Source organism: Pavona decussata, unplaced genomic scaffold (assembly GCF_977016875.1).
Source record: "Pavona decussata unplaced genomic scaffold, jaPavDecu1.1 SCAFFOLD_32, whole genome shotgun sequence".
NCBI classification, from domain to species: Eukaryota; Metazoa; Cnidaria; class Anthozoa; order Scleractinia; family Agariciidae; genus Pavona; species Pavona decussata.
The window spans coordinates 3292501-3313047 of NW_028145455.1; the positions used below are offsets into that span (position 1 = coordinate 3292501).

Below are 20547 nucleotides of genomic sequence, written 5' to 3' on the forward strand. Positions count from 1 at the left end.
CTTTCCGTGTAGGTCCTTCAATAATTCAATCGAATTACTCAAGCCAATTGTGGTCAAACACGATCAATGTGAAAAAAAGGTCTATGTTTATTTGTGAGCTATTTGTGTTTCAGGAAAAAAATATGAGCATCTTCCTGATCTTTATTACTTGCGCATGATATTTTGGTCTGAAAGTTAGAAAATGGGTATGGATTTTCCAAAAAAGATATGGATTTACAGCAGATGTAGACTCTAGATACTACAACCTTGCACAGATCAAATGAAAAATTAAGACCACCCCTCCCCCCCCCCCCCCCCCCCATTTTAATGATGGAAAAATGGCGCGTTTTGCTTTGCGCGCGAAATCATCATTGATTTTGGGGGATAACGGGGGGGGGGGGGTTATTTTTCATTTTAATCTCTTGTAGGTCTGAAAATGGGAAGATATGAATTTTAAAGGCGAGGTGTGAAAAAATAGTTTTAGAAAATTACACATTTTACCTCTAAAATAGGGACGGGGTTTGGACTGAGAATCCAGTGAAATAAAGGCGAAAAAAAAAACGTCTGCTCTCACAGGCTAAAGTAACAGGAGCACCCAACGGTTCATTACGGTAGATATCGGCTCAGATAACCTTAATCTCCTCAGAAATTCGGATTTAGTTCTAAAGACAATCTAAGTTTCTTCGGCGAAATATCAGCTCAAAATTTCCTGACACTGAAAAACTAATAGGCCTTATCACGGTTTTCGACGCCATTGTGACGAGTAGGCAAACACGTCTTGAAATAACAGTGTTTGTATGGAAATCCAATGTCAAATAATTTTCATAAACATTGCTTACGAAAAATTCATGAATTGGAAACCTTAGGCACTATGCTGTTTTATGATACAAACACTGTTACAGTGTATTAAATCAAGACGTGTTTTGCTTACTCGTCAAAATGGCGTCGAAAACCGTGATAAGGCCTATTCCTTTCCTTATTAATGGCGGAGAGGCAAACATGTCATTAAAATCGCGAAAAAAATGTCAGCGCATTTTCGAAAAGGAACAACATTTCAGTTCATGTATTCGAAAATTATGATTCCGGTTCCTAACACCCCGGTGTGATTAATTGATGACCGTTAATCGATTATTACAGACGTTTGACCACAGGCTGACTACCCTCTGTTTGTGTGGTGTAATGACTGTTTGCAACTTGAGACTTTATATTCTCGCGACACGATCGGTCGAAATTTTTACTGAGTAGCGATATTTAAAGTCGCCTTTTAACCTTTATTTATGTTGAAATAAAGTTTCAAGGAAATGTTGATTGAGTTACGCGTGGTGTTTTTTTGCCATTCCGAGCCGTAGAAACCCTTCTTTGGCGCGTTTACTGTTTTACAGTGTTGACTGTAATGTCAGACTGTTGAATTGTTTGCAGCTTGTTTTCCGTATTTTTCTTGATGCATCAATACGTCTCAGACGAATTATTCGTCAGCGTCTTTCAAGATAAATAGAGCCAATGTGAGAAATAGAGAATCTCGTACACGCACACTTTTACAACAGATTAGCCGCAATTTTAAATTGTTTTACTTTTTAATTTGACCTCAATGAATGAATAAAATACTCGGGCTTTGGAAAGAATATCCAGGTTACAGATGCATTTTCACGGCGGTTTTTAACTTTAAAACGACATTGGCTGGCACCGCGAGGGGGCAAGATGAGGTAAAGCCTGCGCTGTGATTGGCTACCTTGCCCTCTCGGATTGTTACCCGTTCGCTTGGCATCGAAAGTTTAATCCAGTAGCAATCCAATCTTTTCTTCGATTTTTTCGTTGTTCTGGTGGAAAACGCTCCCTAAAATGTTTGGAAAACTTTCAACATTTGTCCAAAGGAAAGGACAGATCTGATGGATGGAATCACTGCTGGTGTAGTGAAAAATTTGTTTTAACTGCAATGAATGTGACGTTGAATCGAGTGAGTTACTCTGTGCGTAGTATGTTGGATCGGATTTGTAAGCTCATTGTCTCAAGTCGAGTACTAAATTGATTAGTTCTCTCGGTTTGCGATGACTTTTTTTTTAATCATAGCATAGTGAAAATTGCATTAAGTGTTAGTAGTTCAGAAAAGTGTTTTTCCGCAAGTTCGCAGACGAAGCTCACGTTTTTAATTTAGCCGCTTCTTGCTTCTTGTAAACAACAAAATCTTATCAAAGTTTTTCCCAGTTTTCTGATTTACCCGCTCTATTTTTCGGATTTTGTTTGCATATATCTTCAAAGTGTATTGTTGCATTCAAGAATTATTGATTGGGGGACGAAAACTGGGTAAAAATATTTATTATTTACGCCACCGCGCGATCGGATAAAAATGGCGAGCTTGCCGGATTCTGTTAAAATCTTCCCCCACTTGCGAAAATCTAAATTTTTCAACCGTCAGTTAGTAATTGCATACTCCCTTTAAACCATTTTAAGTCTAGAGGGTTAAGACAATTTAGGATTCCCAGCTTTCCATGGTTAATTACATGCTTATTCAAAAATGCCTGAAAATAAATCTTACACCATGCAGCCAACAGTGAAGAATTTCTGTACGAGCAGAACAGTCATGTTTGGTTTTGTTTTTGTAGTTTTAACTTGAAGGTTATTAAGGCAATATAATAAATGCCTATTTATTGAGCAAGCTTGTTCGGTCAAGAACGCTAAATACTGGCCTCGTTCTTTTTTTGCGTTTATATGGACCTCAACTTCGTCTCTATCCATAAAAAAACGAAAAAACAAAAAAACTTGGCCATTATCCAGCCATCTTGACCGAACAAGCTTGCTCAATAATGCCTACTTGCTGATTTAACCAAAAGAATCAAAGACATTACTTTGCAATTTAATAAAGGTCAGTGGTTTGGGTGACAATCAAAATTTATGGTACACTGTTAAAGAAATAAGACCCTATTAATACTTTGCCTTTTTACTAGCCAAAGCAATTATCAAAGAAGGCGCAAAAGTGAATTTCTTTGATCTTGGAACCAAATAGGAACGCATTAAAGTCCTGTTCCAAGCGTCCTGCTACTGCCGTGCCGAACTTAAATTAATTTGACCCAGCAGTGGCGCGGAAGTGGTTTCAAACGTCGAAATTTAATTCAGTTGCGCCAAATTCTAAAATATCTAAAATGTAGAAAACGACAAAATAAACCCAAAATATATTAAAATAATTTATGAATTTAGTTCGGCACGGCAATAGCACGCCATTTGAAACCAAGTCGCGCTACTCAGTACTGCCGTGCTACTGCCCTGCTAAATAGTCAAACTAAATGGTTTCAAACGTCGTGCTACTGCCGTGTTTAAGTCGAACTAAATTCTTGAATTTAGTTCGGCAGTTCAGTAGAACGACGTTTAGAACACACGTTAGAATACCCCCTCCAGTAAACGTAATTTATTCTTTCTTTCAATCATAGCAGTCCTTGATCAGTCTACAAGAATGAATGGAATAAATTATTTGCCACAAATTTTGCCTGTACTCATGTATTTGCACACATTACTTTTCTCATTTAACTTATTGCGACAGCGACATGATATTTCAGTTCTTTAGTTCAGTTGTTCGTAGTCACGCGCTATGACGTGGACGGATGTTTGAATTTGGGCCCATCCCGGCATCACTACCACGTTTTTTAGCTGACCACTCGACTCGCGTTGGTTGTTCTGCTTTTTGCTGTGCTGTACCATGCTGACGAGAGCCAACCAGCTCGAAACAGCTGTCCACTGCTGCCGCATTCTGTTGATTCTCGATTTCGTCTCTATCATGTCGCTGTCGTGTTACGTTTTCCACGCAGTCCGATCAGCCCTGCAGAAATTTGAGGTCATTAAACTGACCTCTAAATCTGTCCCACTGAATCATCTGGATCGCATAATGCCTGAATTGTATTGTACTAATCCCTAATTTATACCTTTGATACTTGGAATCGGGGAGGTGGTTTTACCTGTCAATCAATCCTAAATCGCTTACTTAAGCAGTTGCGCGCCAGTTTCGGTCGGGCAGTACTCTCGTTAGTGGATAATCGGCGTTTGTACAGTCCAGAGGCCAAGAGATCACTTGTTCATTTCTGGTAAGAAAAATTCTTTTTAAAATGAAGGCAAAAAGTTGGTTGAAGTAAGAAAAACAAGTGTAGCAGTCTTTGTCTTTAAAGTTTTTCCGACATTGTTTCTGGCCAACAATTTTCGTGACGAATACGTAAATAATCAGTATTCTGGTATATTGAAGCTTTAGCTTCGTAACTCAATTTGTTAAGCAAAGATGTTGGTATGAATGCATGATCAGATTTTATAGTGAACGGAGAGATTTGTTTTTAAAACAAAACAGAGTTTAGGAAGGTGTTACCTTGAGAAGGGGAAAAATACAATAGTCAGAGTGACAACATCACCAAGATAGTACGTAGTAACACTTTGTGGAAAGACTGGAGCGAACGCCTCACCGATGGAAATTAATGCTCTTGCAAGAGGGTTTATTCGTGTGTAGAGCAAAATTTTCGCGATATTTTATTTTCCGTGACAACCATTATATTATCATTTAATTGAATCCACTGTCACATATCGATCACCTCCGCTCTAAGACGTCTTTAAATTGCTCCATGTTTACCCTTCTGACTCAGGACTCACTTTTCCATGCACGGTTTTTCTTTTTTAGTACACATGTAGCAAACCAACATTGTGAAAATTCAAACAATGTCTGATTGAGTGATCATGTTTTGCACTCACTTTCTAAGAATGTTCTCCCGTTATTTCATGTTTTTGTTAACAGGGTGGAGGACCTCGTGACTCTCCAATCAAACGCTTTAGCTTCCTTCGAAACGAACGAGGCCGTCAACAGCAGAATGTGGTGAAAACTAACACGTAATCGGAATGCAGGCTGACAGGCAGAGATGCATTGTTAGGGATACTTAAGCTGTAATGTGCACCTTTCCTATGTGTGAGATTCAATAATCTATAAGCACTATTTGTGATTCAGTTTGAACACGTTCTATTGAGAATAATAAATCGTTTTAGCGTGAACAATGCTCTGTTTTTATTTGAGTCCAGTTGCCCTCCTTTAACCCCCTCCCCCCCACCCGCTCCACCCCCACCCCTTGGTTTTTCATCGTTTCTTTGAAATTACATCTTCCCGTTTGGCAAAGATATACATCCCCAGATTCAAGACTAGGAAATATGGAAAACATTAAATAACCTATGTGGGACCTAAGTTGTGGAACAGGCTACCCGGCGAAATTAGGACTCTACCATAACTGTATTCGTTAATGTTATTTAAGTGCGATGTTAGAAGATGACAATTGCTCGAACTGAATTCTTTGTAACACATAACAGAACGATCTTAGGTTTTAAGTTTTTATTGGTTAGGTTTTAAGGCTTTTATCGGTTGATCATTGATGATGAGTAGTACAGGCTTCTTATTGAATTATTAAGTGTCCCCAATTAGTAGAGGGGTATCCCCCCTCGGCTAGCTACTTTTGACACGGTAATAAAGTCTTGATGAATTGATTGTTCGATTGATTGATTGATTGATTGATTGATTGATTGATTGATTGATTAATTAATTAATTGATTCATTGAAAGATATACAGTGATTTTTCCGTGTGGGTCCTTCAGTAATTTAACAGAGTTACCCAAGCCAATTGTGGGTCAAACATGATCAACGGGGAAATAAAGGTCTTCCATATTCACTTATGTTTCAGAAAAAAAAATCGTATGAGCATCTTCCCGATCTTTATAATATGCGCATGATATTTTGGTCTGAAAGTAAGAAAATGGGTATGGATTTTCCAGAAAAAGATATGGATTCTGCAGCAGATCTGATGTGGATTCTAGAGACTACGTCTGAAAAAGGGGCGATATCAATTTTAAAGACCAGGCGTGAAAATTAGTACCAGAAAATTTCACATTTTGGTCTGAAATAGGGTCAGGGTTTGGACTGAGAATCCATCGAAATGAAAAACGAAAAAAGCGTCTGCTTTTACAGGCTAATATAAAAAAAAAAAACAGTTTAAACGGGCCTTTACCTTTATTAGTTATAAGAGCACATTGAACCTGCTCTTATGAACAGTAGAGCAACTGCTTTAAAAGTAGTGTGACGAATGCCGGCTTTTTTACTGAACAAGCAGAGATCTCGGCTAATTTTGGTCGAATTTCACGGATCCAGCAGGCTTGATTTTTGAGGAGCTCGGTTTCTTGCTTTTTGCGAAGAGGACACGAGGTGTGAATCATTTTGTTTTTGCAAGTCCATAAGGAATTCGCCACGTCCTGAAACAAGTGTCTCATACTAAAGTGTAGAGTGACGTCTCGTACTCTCGTATGGTAAGCAAGGCGCGTTCTCGAGACTAACGTCTTGTTGAAGTTTAAACGTTTCGTAGTCATATTGTCTTTGAAAAGGTGGAAGGTACGAACAAGCGCTCCAGTTAGTTTAATATTACCACCTGCTCATCAGTGGAAAAGAGGACGGTACTGTTTCGATGTCTTAGTGTGTTTGGCGAACTCCATAAAAGCTATAAATTGAAAGGACACTTTTGGTCACGACATTTTGAGTCTTTTGCTGCAGTGATGCTGGACACGTTTAGTGTGATTTCAAACGGAAGGCCTCAGGCACTTGTTTTGCGCGGGCTAACAGTACAGGCATCTAAGGAAGAAATCATTTTCGCCAGATTAGGTCATAGTTATCTGATAAACTGTAGTTGACTCTAACACTGCAAATGTAGTCTCATGACCATTATGCCAAGGTAGTCGGTAAATTTTGTACGAGAGCCTTGTTAAAATGTGTCCACAAGATACGTTTTAAAAAGGTTTGTGCTAATAATTAAAAGCAACCAAGCATAGTTCTTGGCGTCGTCGAGGTGTCAACTCTTTTAACGAATCGGTGGTAATAGCTTTCGTATCGTTCAAAATGTTATGCGTAGGTAGCTCTCAGTAAGTCCTTGTTTCCCATTATCAAAGAAGGCACCGGACTTGTAGTACATTTATTCCATATAATGTGAGCATAGTTTGACATGATGGAGTAATTTGCAGTATTTAACAGCAAGTCATGTTGCAGCAAAAAAAGTAACAACATTATTTTAAAGGCTTGCTTATTCTCTTCAAAATGAATTGTCAATGAATTACTGGCTGGTTTCAAGAAGTTAATTTCGTAGCAAAAAGTGATATCCGTGAGACACACAACATTACTACGCAACATTTTCTTTCGTGTCAATTTTATAAAGCTTTAATTGTCATGTTCACACCTCTACGCCATCACTGAACTGGCTCGTGGCCTTACAACTAATATGTTGCAATCGCTTAACAGGCTCAGCTAAACTGATTTTTCAAGGAATTTTAGATTAAGGAGATGTCGAGAGAAATACGTTTTTTTGCTAAAGAGACCATTTACATGTACGCAGAGTTCATCCAACCAGTTTTGAAATTGGGAAAAATTACCATAGACGTCCGCTTGCTAGCGTCACGAGAAGGATGCACATTTTTCGAAATATCACTTGTATCTTAGAAATATCTACTGTTGCCATGCAGGCGATCTCTTATCAAACCTTGCATCTAAATAACAGGCCCGTAGCAAGGCTAAAACAACTGAGGGGGCTTAGCAAAATGGTAAAACAAAACTACCCCCCCCCCCCCTTCACTCCAAAACGGACTGATTTGGGAGTTTAAGATGCAACGAGAACATAAAAAAAAACCGGTAGATTTAGTAAGTAAAACAACAATTTTGCACTTGGATCACACTCTTAGCTACATGTTTTTGTCTTTTCTTTAGCGTGGACTACTACGTGAAGTTTCCTAATTTCACGTTTGACGGAGGACGTAGACAAACGACGACAAATTTTTCTTTCTCTTTTTACATTTGGAATCGGGCAGTAAGAATCCGACTGCAGGAGAAATTTTTTTCTCTGGTCTTGAGGACATATTTGTGTGGCTTTTTTGTGTGACAACGCGGGAACACTAAATTGTCATAAACTAAGGACATTTCTATTGCTTAAAATGAGCGGATGTCTTAGAAAGCAAGTACTTTATTTCGATAGCTTTCACGGCTTCAGATTGGTTGATTTTAATCCATTTTGATTCTTATTTCCGATTCTCAAGATAGGAGTGCCTGTTAGCGAAGGAAACTGACAGGTAGTAAACAGACTATTAAAGGTTGTGAAAAGGCACTTGCAGCGTCAGAATTCAACATTAATTTGTTTTAATTATATATTTTTGGGCACATTACTTTTTGACTTCCAAAAATTCTGGGGGGGGGGGGGGGGGGCTCAAGCCCTCCCTGCCCCTCCCCCCGCTACGGGAAAACTGGAAACCATATTGCATAAACGAATCTTCCTTTTACTGTAAGAATTCAATAAAAGTATTTCATTGTTGAAGACGACAGCAGAGAAAACGTGCTTAAGGTGAACAGCCCTCGGTTTACGGGAAGGAGGCATATGCTGAGCATCGTAATTTCGCTAACATTTCATTTAAATGATATTTTGAAAGAAAAATTCTACAGAACTGGCAAACTTTATTTCATTCAGCAAAATGAATGTATTCTTCAAGCCCTTTTCGTATTCCATTTAATATTGGGATATTTCATAAAAGCCGGTTTTGATTGTTCGTGCGAGAAGGGGCTATTGTTAGGGGCAACTACACGAAACGGATGATACGTAACGGATCATAACTTGCGTGATTGCCTGCTGCGTACGTTAAATTATTCCATGTATTGATCAGCAACAGCCAGTCACTTCGGGCAGACTAGCGTACGGATCGGATTGTACTTAAGAGTTGGCTGTGTTGACAAAGGTGAGTGCTGAGGGTTTTCTCAGTTTGAGGAGTAAAAAATGTTGAAGGCTGAAGGCGGGTTGAAGCTTTAACACTAACATCGATTCAACATTTCCCCTGTTCTCGAAAATGTTGAATGGCGTTGAAGCCGTTTGAACATTCCTTTCAGTTTTTGCCTCTGTGATTTTACCAACATCCGTTCAACTTTTGCTGAGCGAATGTTGTTCAAATGTTGAAACCGTCTAAACGGGCCTTTATCCTTTTTAGTAACTAGAAATACGTGACTCGCAAAACCTCCTGAAGCTAGGGCTGGGTGGAAAGCCCTCTTTTAATACTCGCATTGAACATCAAATTAGGATATTAAAAGGTTTCTGAACATAGCAACTATTTTGATGAGCGAGCATGGTCTTTTCGTAGTTCCACTGGCGAGTTTGCGGTTGAAATCTATTTCTGACACGACGAAATGTACAACGGGCGTGCGGTGCTGTCGTCAGTGTCGTGTTCGATGAATATTATTTCCCACGGAAAATTATTTTACCGCGGCCACAGGACATGTAATTTCTTCACTGCAATCTTTCACAAAAAAGATTTCTGGAAGAAAGGGAAATGATTCTGCAGAGATATTTCCATCCAGTGAATGTTGATGAACATTGCAGTTGAAATTTGATACGGCACTGAACGGTGAGGGTAAAAGGCGGCATGAGTTTGCGAAATGGCTGGTGGCATGACCTGCGGCATGGCATAATTCTGCGAAATACGATACTTGCGGAATGACTCAAAGAAATAAATTAACTGAAGAGTGCGTCTCTTTTTGGCGCCAATTTTAATATAAGAACACTAGCCTGATCAGCTTTTTCGATGTTGCGGAAAATTCAACAAAGGTGCTGTTTAGAAAATACAAGCCTGCAGCTGGGATAGAATATGTCTGATCGGTGGTTAGAAAGAAGTGAGGGTGAAGAAATCGATAACTGGAATACTGTCTATTGTTCGCACATTCAAGGAAATATGAGTAAATGTGCGTATTCTCGGACACTTTTTGCATTTATCACAATATTTATAAACTTACCTCAGAGGGCCGGGAGCAAGCTGAGAATTTCCTGGTATATAGTTCCTTCCTTAAATACTTAAACACGTCCTAAAGATTGGCTGATTGAACGCCTGAGGTTTCTCCGTAATTTTGAAAAATATTGTAGACGTTGAGCGGCCTATTCTCGGACGAGTACGATCGTTCGCAGATGGTTACGCCTTTTCTGGAAAAAAATATCTCCTTCATTTCAAAGTATATGTTACCTTTTCCTGACTTAAAACACATTTTAAAGTCAGTTTGGGTGAGACCTCGGCCCGGGTATTAAAGCGCTGAAACAGTATGAAGTGGTCTATAGTCACCGGTGCCACGGCACCTCCGCCGGTTATTATTTTTTTTTTTACCACGTATTGCATTTGTTATCTAATTCACATTATTATCCCAGAATTTTATTTCATAGATATAATAGTTGTGTTAACGTCTAATAAAATATGTGGGTTGTGAGGAAAAATACCCCGTTACCCTCCCCCGTCGGTCGGGGCAATGAAACTTACAACTTTTGTGACCTACCCACCGAAAGCGCTTTCTTCCCTCGCCGTTTTAAATCACAAATATTTATAGCCAATTTTTTTTTTTAATTTAAGGGGGTAAATATGCGATGTTTAACAAATTTTGCTGCTTTTGGAAATTGCATTTGTTAGTTATTCCAGCTCACTGTCAAACCGGCCACGTATTAAGCTATCAGGAAAAGCTGGGAAGTTTCTTCGTTATTCTTTTATGAAACTGTTATTGAACTTAAAAATGCGTCTGGCCTTCGCTTTTTCCGAGAATAGTTTTATCAGACGCTGTGAACATTTAACGGTTACATATTGTAACGACTAAAAAAACTATAACAAACTCATGACAAAAAAAGGTTCTTCTTTTCTCACCTTACATTATCGGCGAGATACGTACGCAAGTTGAACTTGTCAATTACATGGAAGTCAAAAGGTGAAAAGCGAACATGAAACTTAAATTTACTCAGTCCCTTGACTACCAAAATTCATAGCTTTTTTAACCCTCACTCCTTCCTAACCAGCGATCGACATGATTTATCCCGGCCTTGTATTTTCTAATCCTCTTTCTGTTATCTAGTTGTTTTTAAATATTCAGCTTGGAGTCCACAACATCTAAAATTATAAAATTGGCGCGAAAACAGGACGCGCTCTTCAGTTAATTTATTTCTTTAAGTCATTCCGCAAGTATCGTATTTCGCATAATTATGCCATGCCGCAGGTCATGCCACATGCCATTCCGCAAACTCATGACGCCCTTTACCCTCACCGAGCACTAAACGCAAAAACTTTCCCCATGTATACAAATTTTGCACCAACGTCTAACGCTAGTCTGTCTGACGTCTGTTGCTGCTTAGCAACCTTCCCTTTGTCTGAGGTCATTCCTACTTTGTTTTTCACCTGCTCTTATGAAGAGTAGAGCAACCGCTTAGGTAGTGTGACGAATGCCGGCTCTTTTACTGAACAAGCAGAGATCTCGGCTAATTTTGGTCGAATTTCGCGGATCCAGCAGACTTGATTTTTGGGAAGCTCGGTTTGTTTCTTTTTGCGAAGAGGATCATTTTTTTTTAGCAAGTCCATAAGGAATTCTACGCGTCCTGACACAAGTGTCTTAAAGTAGAGTGACGCCTCGTACTCTCGTATGGTATACGTAAGCAAGGCGCGTTCTCGAGACTAGTGTATTGTTCAAGTTTAAACGTTTCGTAGTCATACTGTATTTGAAAAGGTGGAAGGTACGAAGCTTTTTGCGAAAGGGACACGAGGTGTGGATCATTATGTTTTTGCAACTCTTTAAGGAATTTGCCACGTCCTGAAACAAATGTCTCATACTAAAGCGCTTGCCGCTGACATGAGTCCAGACATTTTACCGAACGCTGTTCGTGAGTGAACGGGAGGCAATGATGTATTACCATTGGCCAATCGTCTGTCAATCAAACTCATAGACCAAAACGACATCCGGTTCCTGTTTATCAAAGATAAAAATATGGATGAGGCAGGGATGAGGCAATCTCGTACCCAGAGTCCTCAGGCTTTTTGGTCAGCGGGGCGGCGCCAGGAGAGACTCTGGGATAATGGAATTTCTTATCCCAGAAAACGTGGGATTCCGGTCTTTGTGCGCATGCTTAAGATTAAAACGGAAGTCAAATGCCCCAAAATGGCAGTCGTGTTGATGTTTTCGGGCCTGAAGGTTTTATCGGGCCTTGAAAGTGTTCGAGAAAGCCAAAGTTGGTTCTTACACGCGATCAAAGGAACTGGATTTTTTTTCCCGTAAGAGCGGATCAAAGCAACTGGATTTTTTATCCTGTAAGAGCGAACGAACGGTGGACTTAACTTGATTCGACATTGCTACAACACATACAGACAAGTAAATAACAATTATTTCTTTATTATTTTTTATACTTACAAATAAAAAGGAACCATCACTTCTCCTCTCACAGAACTGTGCAGCCGACTGTGTGTTGAATTTATGTTTAAATTACCTTCGCCTTTCCCTTTACAGTTTATTTCCAAATGGGATTTGTTTAAGTTATATCTTATTATTAGTTATTGCTTCAATGAACACATAGTGTAAGTTATCATTTGACAATTTAAATCACCTCTTGATATTTACTGTTTTTGCCCCTTTTTAATTGCAATAGAATGAATTGTGTGCACGCTTTTCTTAAAGTGAATATAATTAGAATGTTATATCTGTTCAATTGCAAGCTAGTACAATTTAAACATCAGCACATTTTTATACATCTGTCCTAAATGACATGTCATGAGCAGCTTTGAAGTTTTTCTTTCTGAATAGACATTCCTTTTGCCAAGCTTCTGATAGTCTGAAATGTCAGCCGTCTCCTCTCCCTAACTCACTGGGGACGCGCCCCCTGTGGGTTAGGAAGAGGAGACGGCTGACATTTCAGACTAAACTTCTGACGAATCTGATAGAGAGTGCTCACATCTTGCATGGTTTTAGTGCTGTGGAGTTGCTCCCAGGTATACTATATATCTAGAAATAAAATGAAGTAGTAATAATTTTTTAACAGTGTTTTAAATGCATTCCAGTGCATGTTGGGTTTATTCAATTCAAATCCCAATACTACTTAGTACCAAACTTTTTCCTGGCACAGGCTATGAAATTAAGGACAGTGAGTTGTGTTGAGGTTTGTTAACTTTTCTGCCTAACCACAGAGTATTTACATGAGAACTGTATAGAGAGTGGTCATCACCTCTCATCAGTAAATTAGTTATAATGTGATTGTTGAGAGACTGTTGATATCCTGACTATGATATTTTACTTAGTCAATTTCTATACCATGTATATAATCTCCTCAGTCTGTCCTTGTATATTTAATCAAGGTAAAATTAAAACTATCTTATGTGAGTTCTCATATTTTTGGGTGTGTACTATAGGAAGCACAGGGAAGGGGTTAATAGATTGGGGAATTTGTGTTTATATTATTAATTTACGTAAATTGGTGGGGCCCAACTTCATTTGGTTGTGGAGTGTACTCTTTAACTAAGAGCTGAGTCAGATAGCTCAGGTACTGACACACATTACCTAATTTATTTTGATTAAAGGGTACAACTGGTAAATTGATAATTTCTGAAGGATTTGCCATTTCTTTCCAGTACTGGATGGTGATCTGATTTGGTATCACACTTTTAATTATTGACTTCAGGCAAGGGAAGTACTCAACCAACACTCTACTGAATAGTATAATATAATCTCTTCTCTGATCTTGCTGCTCTCGTGTTGACAACAGATAATTATTATTGTCAAACTCCCCAATATCCTGAATGATTGGCACAGTGTTGTTGAGACCTTTGCTGGACACCCTGTCAAAAGTAATGAACAATAATGTTAGCTAAGACCTAAAAATAAAACAACTATTGACTCTTGTTTCAAGCCCTTCCTGGACTCTAATGGTCTATCATGCCACAATCTAGGTCATCCAGCATATTGCATAATGTTTGGTGGGACTGGGCCAAGTCCAGTGAGCTGCATTGACCAAAGATCTGCAGCAGCTCTGTTTAGGGCATTAGAGGCGTCAAAAAGAAGAACAGCGTCTGTTTCATTGGCGTCAAAAATATTGTGCATTGCATGAATAACAGCCTCACTCCCACTTTTATGGCCTGCGCACACCTGCAGTGAGCCGCTTGCTTTGACGGCATTGGGTTTTGTTACTCTCATCACCCACTTCCCAATTATCCTCCGTATTACTTCACCAACCCCAATCAGCCGGACCACGCTCTCTCCTTAATAATAATAATAATAATAATGATTGTTATTATTATCATCATTGTGGAAAATATTTAATATTTTTGCTGTTTAAATGAGTAATATTAAAAGAGAAACGTTTTTAAGGTGGGTAATTGATTTTAGTGTCCTTTGTGTTAAACTTGTTTTAATAATTACATGAAGAAATGATAGGAAGGGTTGCCAAAATAATTACGTTAGTTAATCTCCCCATTACAAGTGGAGTGTTTGATACCAAGGATATATGATGAAAGTGGTCACTTTCTGTACAAGGCTGTGCAAACATCATCTGGTCGCATGTCACACAAACGGGGGGTACTTGGCTCCCATGTTCATGTACAACAGGTACACTTGCAGTAGAATGAAATCGAGCAGAGACCTTCTCCTGTATCTCCTCAATAATAATTGTGTCCTAATTGAACCCTTCAAGGGAAGACTTGGTGTTCTTCCTTATGACATACAACACAGAAGGTCACAGCACTGCTCATCTATTTCTTTCCAACAACTGGTACTGTAGGCATGATTTCACACTTTGCAATAGCATAATTGCTTTGGAAATCTCAACAGGAATATTTGTCTGCAAGGGAACCCACAGTTTCCTTGTCTCATCCTTCTTCAATGGAGTTTTTGCATGTTCGTGATCAGAAGTAACATTTTAAAAAAGTTAAATCATTTTTACTTACATATTAATATACAACCTTTAACAGAGTACAATTAAACCATCGTTATACCTTTAAATTTTTGCCATCTTAATTTTAAACTCAGTGTGCATTTATATGTTTGGTTATATAAAAACTCCAAGCAATATTATAACTTTTGTATTTTAAGATTGAGGAGACTTAATATTCATAAACCCCATGGTTTCTTAGCCTCCTCTCCACTTATACTTTTCTTTTATTTGTTTGTCTCTGTACGTTGGGAAATGAATAAATGTAAATATTTTTAAAGTATATCTGCATTTGGAAGACCAGCTTTCTTCAGTATTATCTACACCTGTTCTTTGACAGGTCAAGTTGGGTGGCTACTTCACTGTCACAATGTGTTGACTTTCTTGCAGAGAAGATGGTTGTAAGTAACAGACTCACAACAACTCAAGGATGTTAAGGCATGGTTCATTCTTTACTTAAGACCCCCCGCCAATTTATGACCACCTATCCTTGAAATCGATGTTCCTTTAATCACCCAAAGTGACCATAAGTTTGTAATTGACATATTACAGCGACTTTAGATTCCTTAAGGCATAAGAATAGTGGTCACGTGTTTGATGACGTCACTATTGCGCTCAAAAGAAATTATCAGATGGAGCAAGAATGGTTCATTCTGACTCGGAGCATAGCATGTGTGTTTGTAACTTATATCATATAGAAACTGAATCTGTCCTGAATGGAATAGGTTTTGGTTTTATTAAAATGTTATTAGGAAGTGTAATAAGTCACGTGACCTATTTTGTTAAATAATCCGTTAACTAAATATTGGAGTCAACCATTCCGGACAGATTCATATAAGGCATAACCATGCAATAAGAGAAACGTTCTAACCGATATTCATTATATGTAAACTCGGCACCCCATTTTCTATTTTCTGTTTGAGCAAAGAAACAATCATAACCGGTCACGTGACATCTATTTTTAGGCCGCGAGGGTGGAAGTGAGTTAAGGTCATCAAGTTCTGTGTCGCTACCAAGTTTGATGGTCTTTCAGTAAATTTATGCAGAGTTATAATTGTTTCTATTTTTTACCCAGGTATGGCCTTGAGCCATGCCTTAACATGCTTGAGAAGTCTTTATTCTCAACTGCCCCTCTACTGTAAATCTGTATGTACTGGCTATTACATTTGAGATTTAACTTTCATCTTAAGGTAACCTACAAAACAACGGCCTTTTACACTTTTAAACGTTTACACTCAAAACAAAATCTCTCAACATTTGAGAAAATGTTCCACACGCCATTATAATGCTGAAAATAAAATAGATTACCTCCGCCTCTAAAAGGGATTTTTTTCTGAGTGGTTAGCTAGCTTTGGCAAGATGGGCCGTGACTGAAAAAAGTGAAACGTTTGCTCTCGTGTGCGGCGTTTGATCATCGTGGAGATGTATTCTGCGTTTCCCTTGTGGCAAAACCGAAGGGGAAACGGCAACCTGAGATGGACTTCGCTCCACAACAGATCTCTTCATCTCCAAATTTTCATCCACAACAAGGTAAGTAGCTGCTTGCATTTTGCCGTGTTTTACCATCGTATGGCAGTAGTGCAACTTCCCACGCTAAAACGACTGATGTTTCGTCGGCTACAAATTATTGCACTGACAATGACATAATTCAAAACCCGTCTTTGAATTGGAGTGTTTCTAATTTTTGGTGTAAATGGAGGCGATAGGAAAAAAAAAAAACGTGACACACACATAAAAATTACAAAGCTCCGAGTTTGACATTTCAAATCTCCCTCCAAAACAGGGAAGTTGGTTCGGAGGGTTTCCGGTTTGGTTAACTTCCGCAAATGACCAACGGACTTCCTGTCGGTCTTCCATTGTTATGCAGACGACCAATCAAAAAAATTATATTTTTCCATTATCCCAGAGTCTCTCCTGGCGCCGCCCCGCTGACCAAAAAGCCTGAGGACCCTGGGTACGAGATTGTGGATGAGGCAGAAGAGAACTCTTTCAAGTGTCCTTTCGATTTCGAGTTTGCTTTGCTTTGGAAACGACTAAACTTCTTTCGCAGGGAGATACGTTAATTCAGTTGAAACCGGAGCAAAGGAATGCTTTAAGGGCAAATGTCCATTGACATCGAGCAAAATCTTGAATTCACAGGACCTCACGCTCAAAATATAGTTTTCATTGCGCTTTGGTTTGTAGGTGGGTATTATCGTCTCAACAAACATGGTGTAGTTCGTTTTTTAAAATCCCGCCGGATTTTTTAAGTACGTAGGTGGCTCTCACTAAGTCCTTGTTTCTCATTATCAAAGAAGGGACCGGACTTGTAATAACTGAAATTGACTATATATTGTGAGCATAGTTTGACATGATGGAGTAATTTGCAGTATTTAACAGTAAGTCACAGCAAACAAAGTAGCAACATTCTTTCAAAGGCTTGTATCTGATACATCTGCATTGGCAGATATTGTTACATGAAGGAAAGCCGAAACCAAACGTGTAGATGGAAAAAGCGTCTGAAGTACTCAGTATTTCATCTGAGATCACAAGAGAGCAAAGCATAACAGTTTTCTCAAGACCGCTTTCTGGTAATTGTTTTCTTGATTATGATGATAAAAATGAAACTGTTTCCACCTTCACACGTGGAAATTTCCCTAATAACTAAAAACACGGTGTATACTGTTACCAAATAATAAGCAGCTCCTTTAAATTAGGGCCCTGTTGAAATTTGATTGTAATCACTGACGATCTGTGAAAACTGAAGACAGTTTTCAATTTATGCTTGATTCAATACGAAAAAGATACAAAAGTCTACTTCAACTCTGAGTGTTTTCAAGTCGCATTTATTCGTTCGAAGTCATGTTCTTTTCTTCTTGCATAATAAAAACGAGATTCAGTTCAGCCACTCGTAAAATCCCCTAAGACAAAAGAGGCGCAAAATTGCAATGTTTGTATTAGGACGCGATGTAGTTATTTCCTTTTAAAGTCTCTGTTAAGTTCATGCCACTCGAAAACGATATTGCTTCTCAAAATCAAGGAGTATGTGCTGTTAATTAATAGCAAGTAAAACTCTTTTCACTCCGGGAAAATAAGACAGTTTTACATGTGATGCACGTTTGTCGGTAAAACTGCATTTTACGAAATCGGATTTTGAGCGTGGCGGAATTTGAATCCCCTAAAAACGACTGCGTGGGAGGCTAATTTTGAGCGCGGCTCATTGCCAGTTTCTTCTTCCCTACCTGCCTAGTCTCTCACATGATCTTATTAATCCTGTATGCCGAAAAAATTGCGAATATAAAACCAGGCTAATATTCGTGCAAAGAACAAAATCCAGTCCAGTCCAATACTCTTTATTTTGCGATATGGCTTTCCAACAGGTACAGTTAATTCCTCTCCTCTAAACGTTTTACTCATAAAAATGCTTCACACCTTTTTTTTTTCTTTCTTTTACTTTTAGTTTCACAAGGGTAAGAATGGCAGTAAATACCTGGATCTTTGGTGGCTTTATTGCGATGACAGTTGTCATTTTCGTGATGCAAGGTAAGCGACAGCCGTTTCAGACATCGAATATGTGACATATTCCTGTTTTTTTTTTTTTTCTCATACAAAAGTTTCCGAGAACATCAGTAATTAGCCTATTGGTGTGAGCACATTTAATAATATAAATATTTCCAATTTGATAATTATTTGGTTAACATGAATTAAAATCTAGCTCGAAGACTGAGCATAACGAAGCTTAGATTACTCATATAACATCATTCGTAATTCGTACATATACGTACGTATAAACAGGAAAATATTGATCATGATAGTGTTTCTGACACTTCCGCAAGTATTTACCGAGGTTAAAAGCTTTTTAATTACAATTAACTACATTTCAACTAGTTTGCCTGGTAATGAAGACAATAATAATAATAACAATAACAATAACAACAACAATAACAATAACAATTCTAATAATAATAATAGGAAAATACAGAAAGCTGTCCTCTCGAACTCATTAAACATATCAAGAACTTTTAAATTAATGACTAGATAATTAAGGAACTCACTTTCATGATTTTTAGGGGTTGGTAGTCGCGAAGTTTTATTTATCTACTTAGTTGTAATTATATATCTTTTACAAAGTCTACAGAGATTCTGTTTTCATACACGTATCAAGAACATACCATGGGCTTTTGAAATGATGACTACTTTTTTAAGGAACTCCAATCATGATTTTTAAAGATTATTAGTCACTAAGTTTTATTTTATTTATTTATTTATTTATTTATTTAGCTTTTATTATATGTTTTGTACAAAGTGTAGAGAGATTCGCTATTCCCACACTTAGTTTGGGCCACGTTTGACGCCCCAGTCTATGTATAATCATATGGCATACATAAATTTTACAACTGTCGTCATAATAATAATTATAATAATAATGATAATAATGATAATAATAATAATAATATTCCAAGCAAAATTGATATTTACAAGTTAAAAGTAGAAAAAAAGAGCTATTAAAACCTATTTACAATTCAATATTCAAAATTCATTTCGATTAAAAAAAAAGCGACTATTTCCAAGTACAACAGAGCTATTTTCAAGCACAATTTTTTAACAATAGTAAGACTAAAATTAATAATAATTATAATAATAATAATAATAATAATAATAATAATAATAATATTAAGAGGGTCAGTTACAAAGAAAAACATTGGAAAAATAAAAAGCATGCCATGAAAGAGTTTAACCTCGGACAATCCCGTTTTAAAGCCAGATAATTTCAAAAAGGAAAATCAATATTAAAATAGACGAACATAAATCTTAGAGGAACAGTGAAATAAGTAAAGAAATTAAAAGCTCAATATGGACAGCATTTCTTTATGTTTTGCCAGTTTTTTTTTTTTGTCAGCTATAACAATCATTTCGAAAAGGGCACAGAAATTAGTCCTTTTTGAACACAGCTAAATCAACAGACTGACATACGCACTTGTTACTCAGATGAGAAAAGATTAATAATTCAAAACAAGTTTTACAACCGATTTCTCATAAATAATTGAAGAGAGAAAAATAAACTGTGAAGGAGGTTTAGAAAAATGATCTTAATTATTATAAAAATTTGGCAAACGTTTGCTTTGAATTTCTGCAAAATTTTTAAATAGTTTGAGAAGGTATATAAAATAATCAACAGACTCCATCCGATTTCCAAACACCAGGGGGGTTGGTTAAAAAAAAGCTCGACTGCGCCACGTTCTTTCCAATCACTTCTCTGTGTTTGGAAATCAGATAAAACATTCTTCCTCGTGTTTGATACATCACTGACATTAAGAATATATTAGTAGAGAAAACTTTGCGAAGAACGGTCCCCTCACCCTACATGAAACATTGAACTAATATTCCAAGACCGCGCGTTGGATATTAGCTGATATACCATGGCTACTAAGCCAATCAACTGGCTCTGGAATTGCATCATTCAACAATCTAGTTTCAATAAAAAGGGCTGTCCCCTGTAATCAATCTTCAGTATTTTGTAGCAGCGTCATAATTAGTTCGATTTTACATTGAAGATCATAACGTCGTGGCTAATCCATGTAAACAGACCACGCCCATGCCGGGTACAGGTGGAAGAGGCTTTTTTGTGACCCGGAGATGTGTTTATAATGGGTGCTCTGGCTGCTACACGACCCACGTTAGCGAAGATCTTGATGAGGCCTGCAAAGAATTACAAAAATATCAACATCTTCTGGCAAAGCTACAAGTGCTGTGCATACACACCTTGCGAATGCCAGGGACATGTAAGTATTATTACACGGCTTTGGTGACAGATAGGTAGCTGAACTGTAAAGAACTGATCTCAAAAATGTATTGA

The 20547-nt window shown here is 37.8% G+C and overlaps 1 protein-coding gene across 5 annotated transcripts in view; it reads left to right on the forward strand.

Annotated features, from left to right (window-relative positions):
* The window catches only part of LOC146484674 (uncharacterized), a 28035-nt gene that overhangs the window by 6790 nt on the left and 698 nt on the right, over nucleotides 1-20547 (forward strand). For 2 of the 5 annotated variants that reach the window (XM_085104770.1, XM_085104771.1), the window contains exon 4: nucleotides 4742-4862. The exons of 1 other annotated variant lie outside the window; for it this stretch is intronic. In XM_085104770.1, coding sequence (XP_084960896.1) covers nucleotides 4742-4837 — 96 coding nt within the window. In that variant the 3' untranslated portion in view covers nucleotides 4838-4862. Of the gene's footprint in view, nucleotides 1-4741; nucleotides 4863-8681; nucleotides 8746-18150; nucleotides 18234-20245; nucleotides 20478-20503; nucleotides 20519-20547 lie in introns of those variants that run through there. 2 more of the 5 variants (XM_085104773.1, XR_014863611.1) reach the window with 2 other exon arrangements.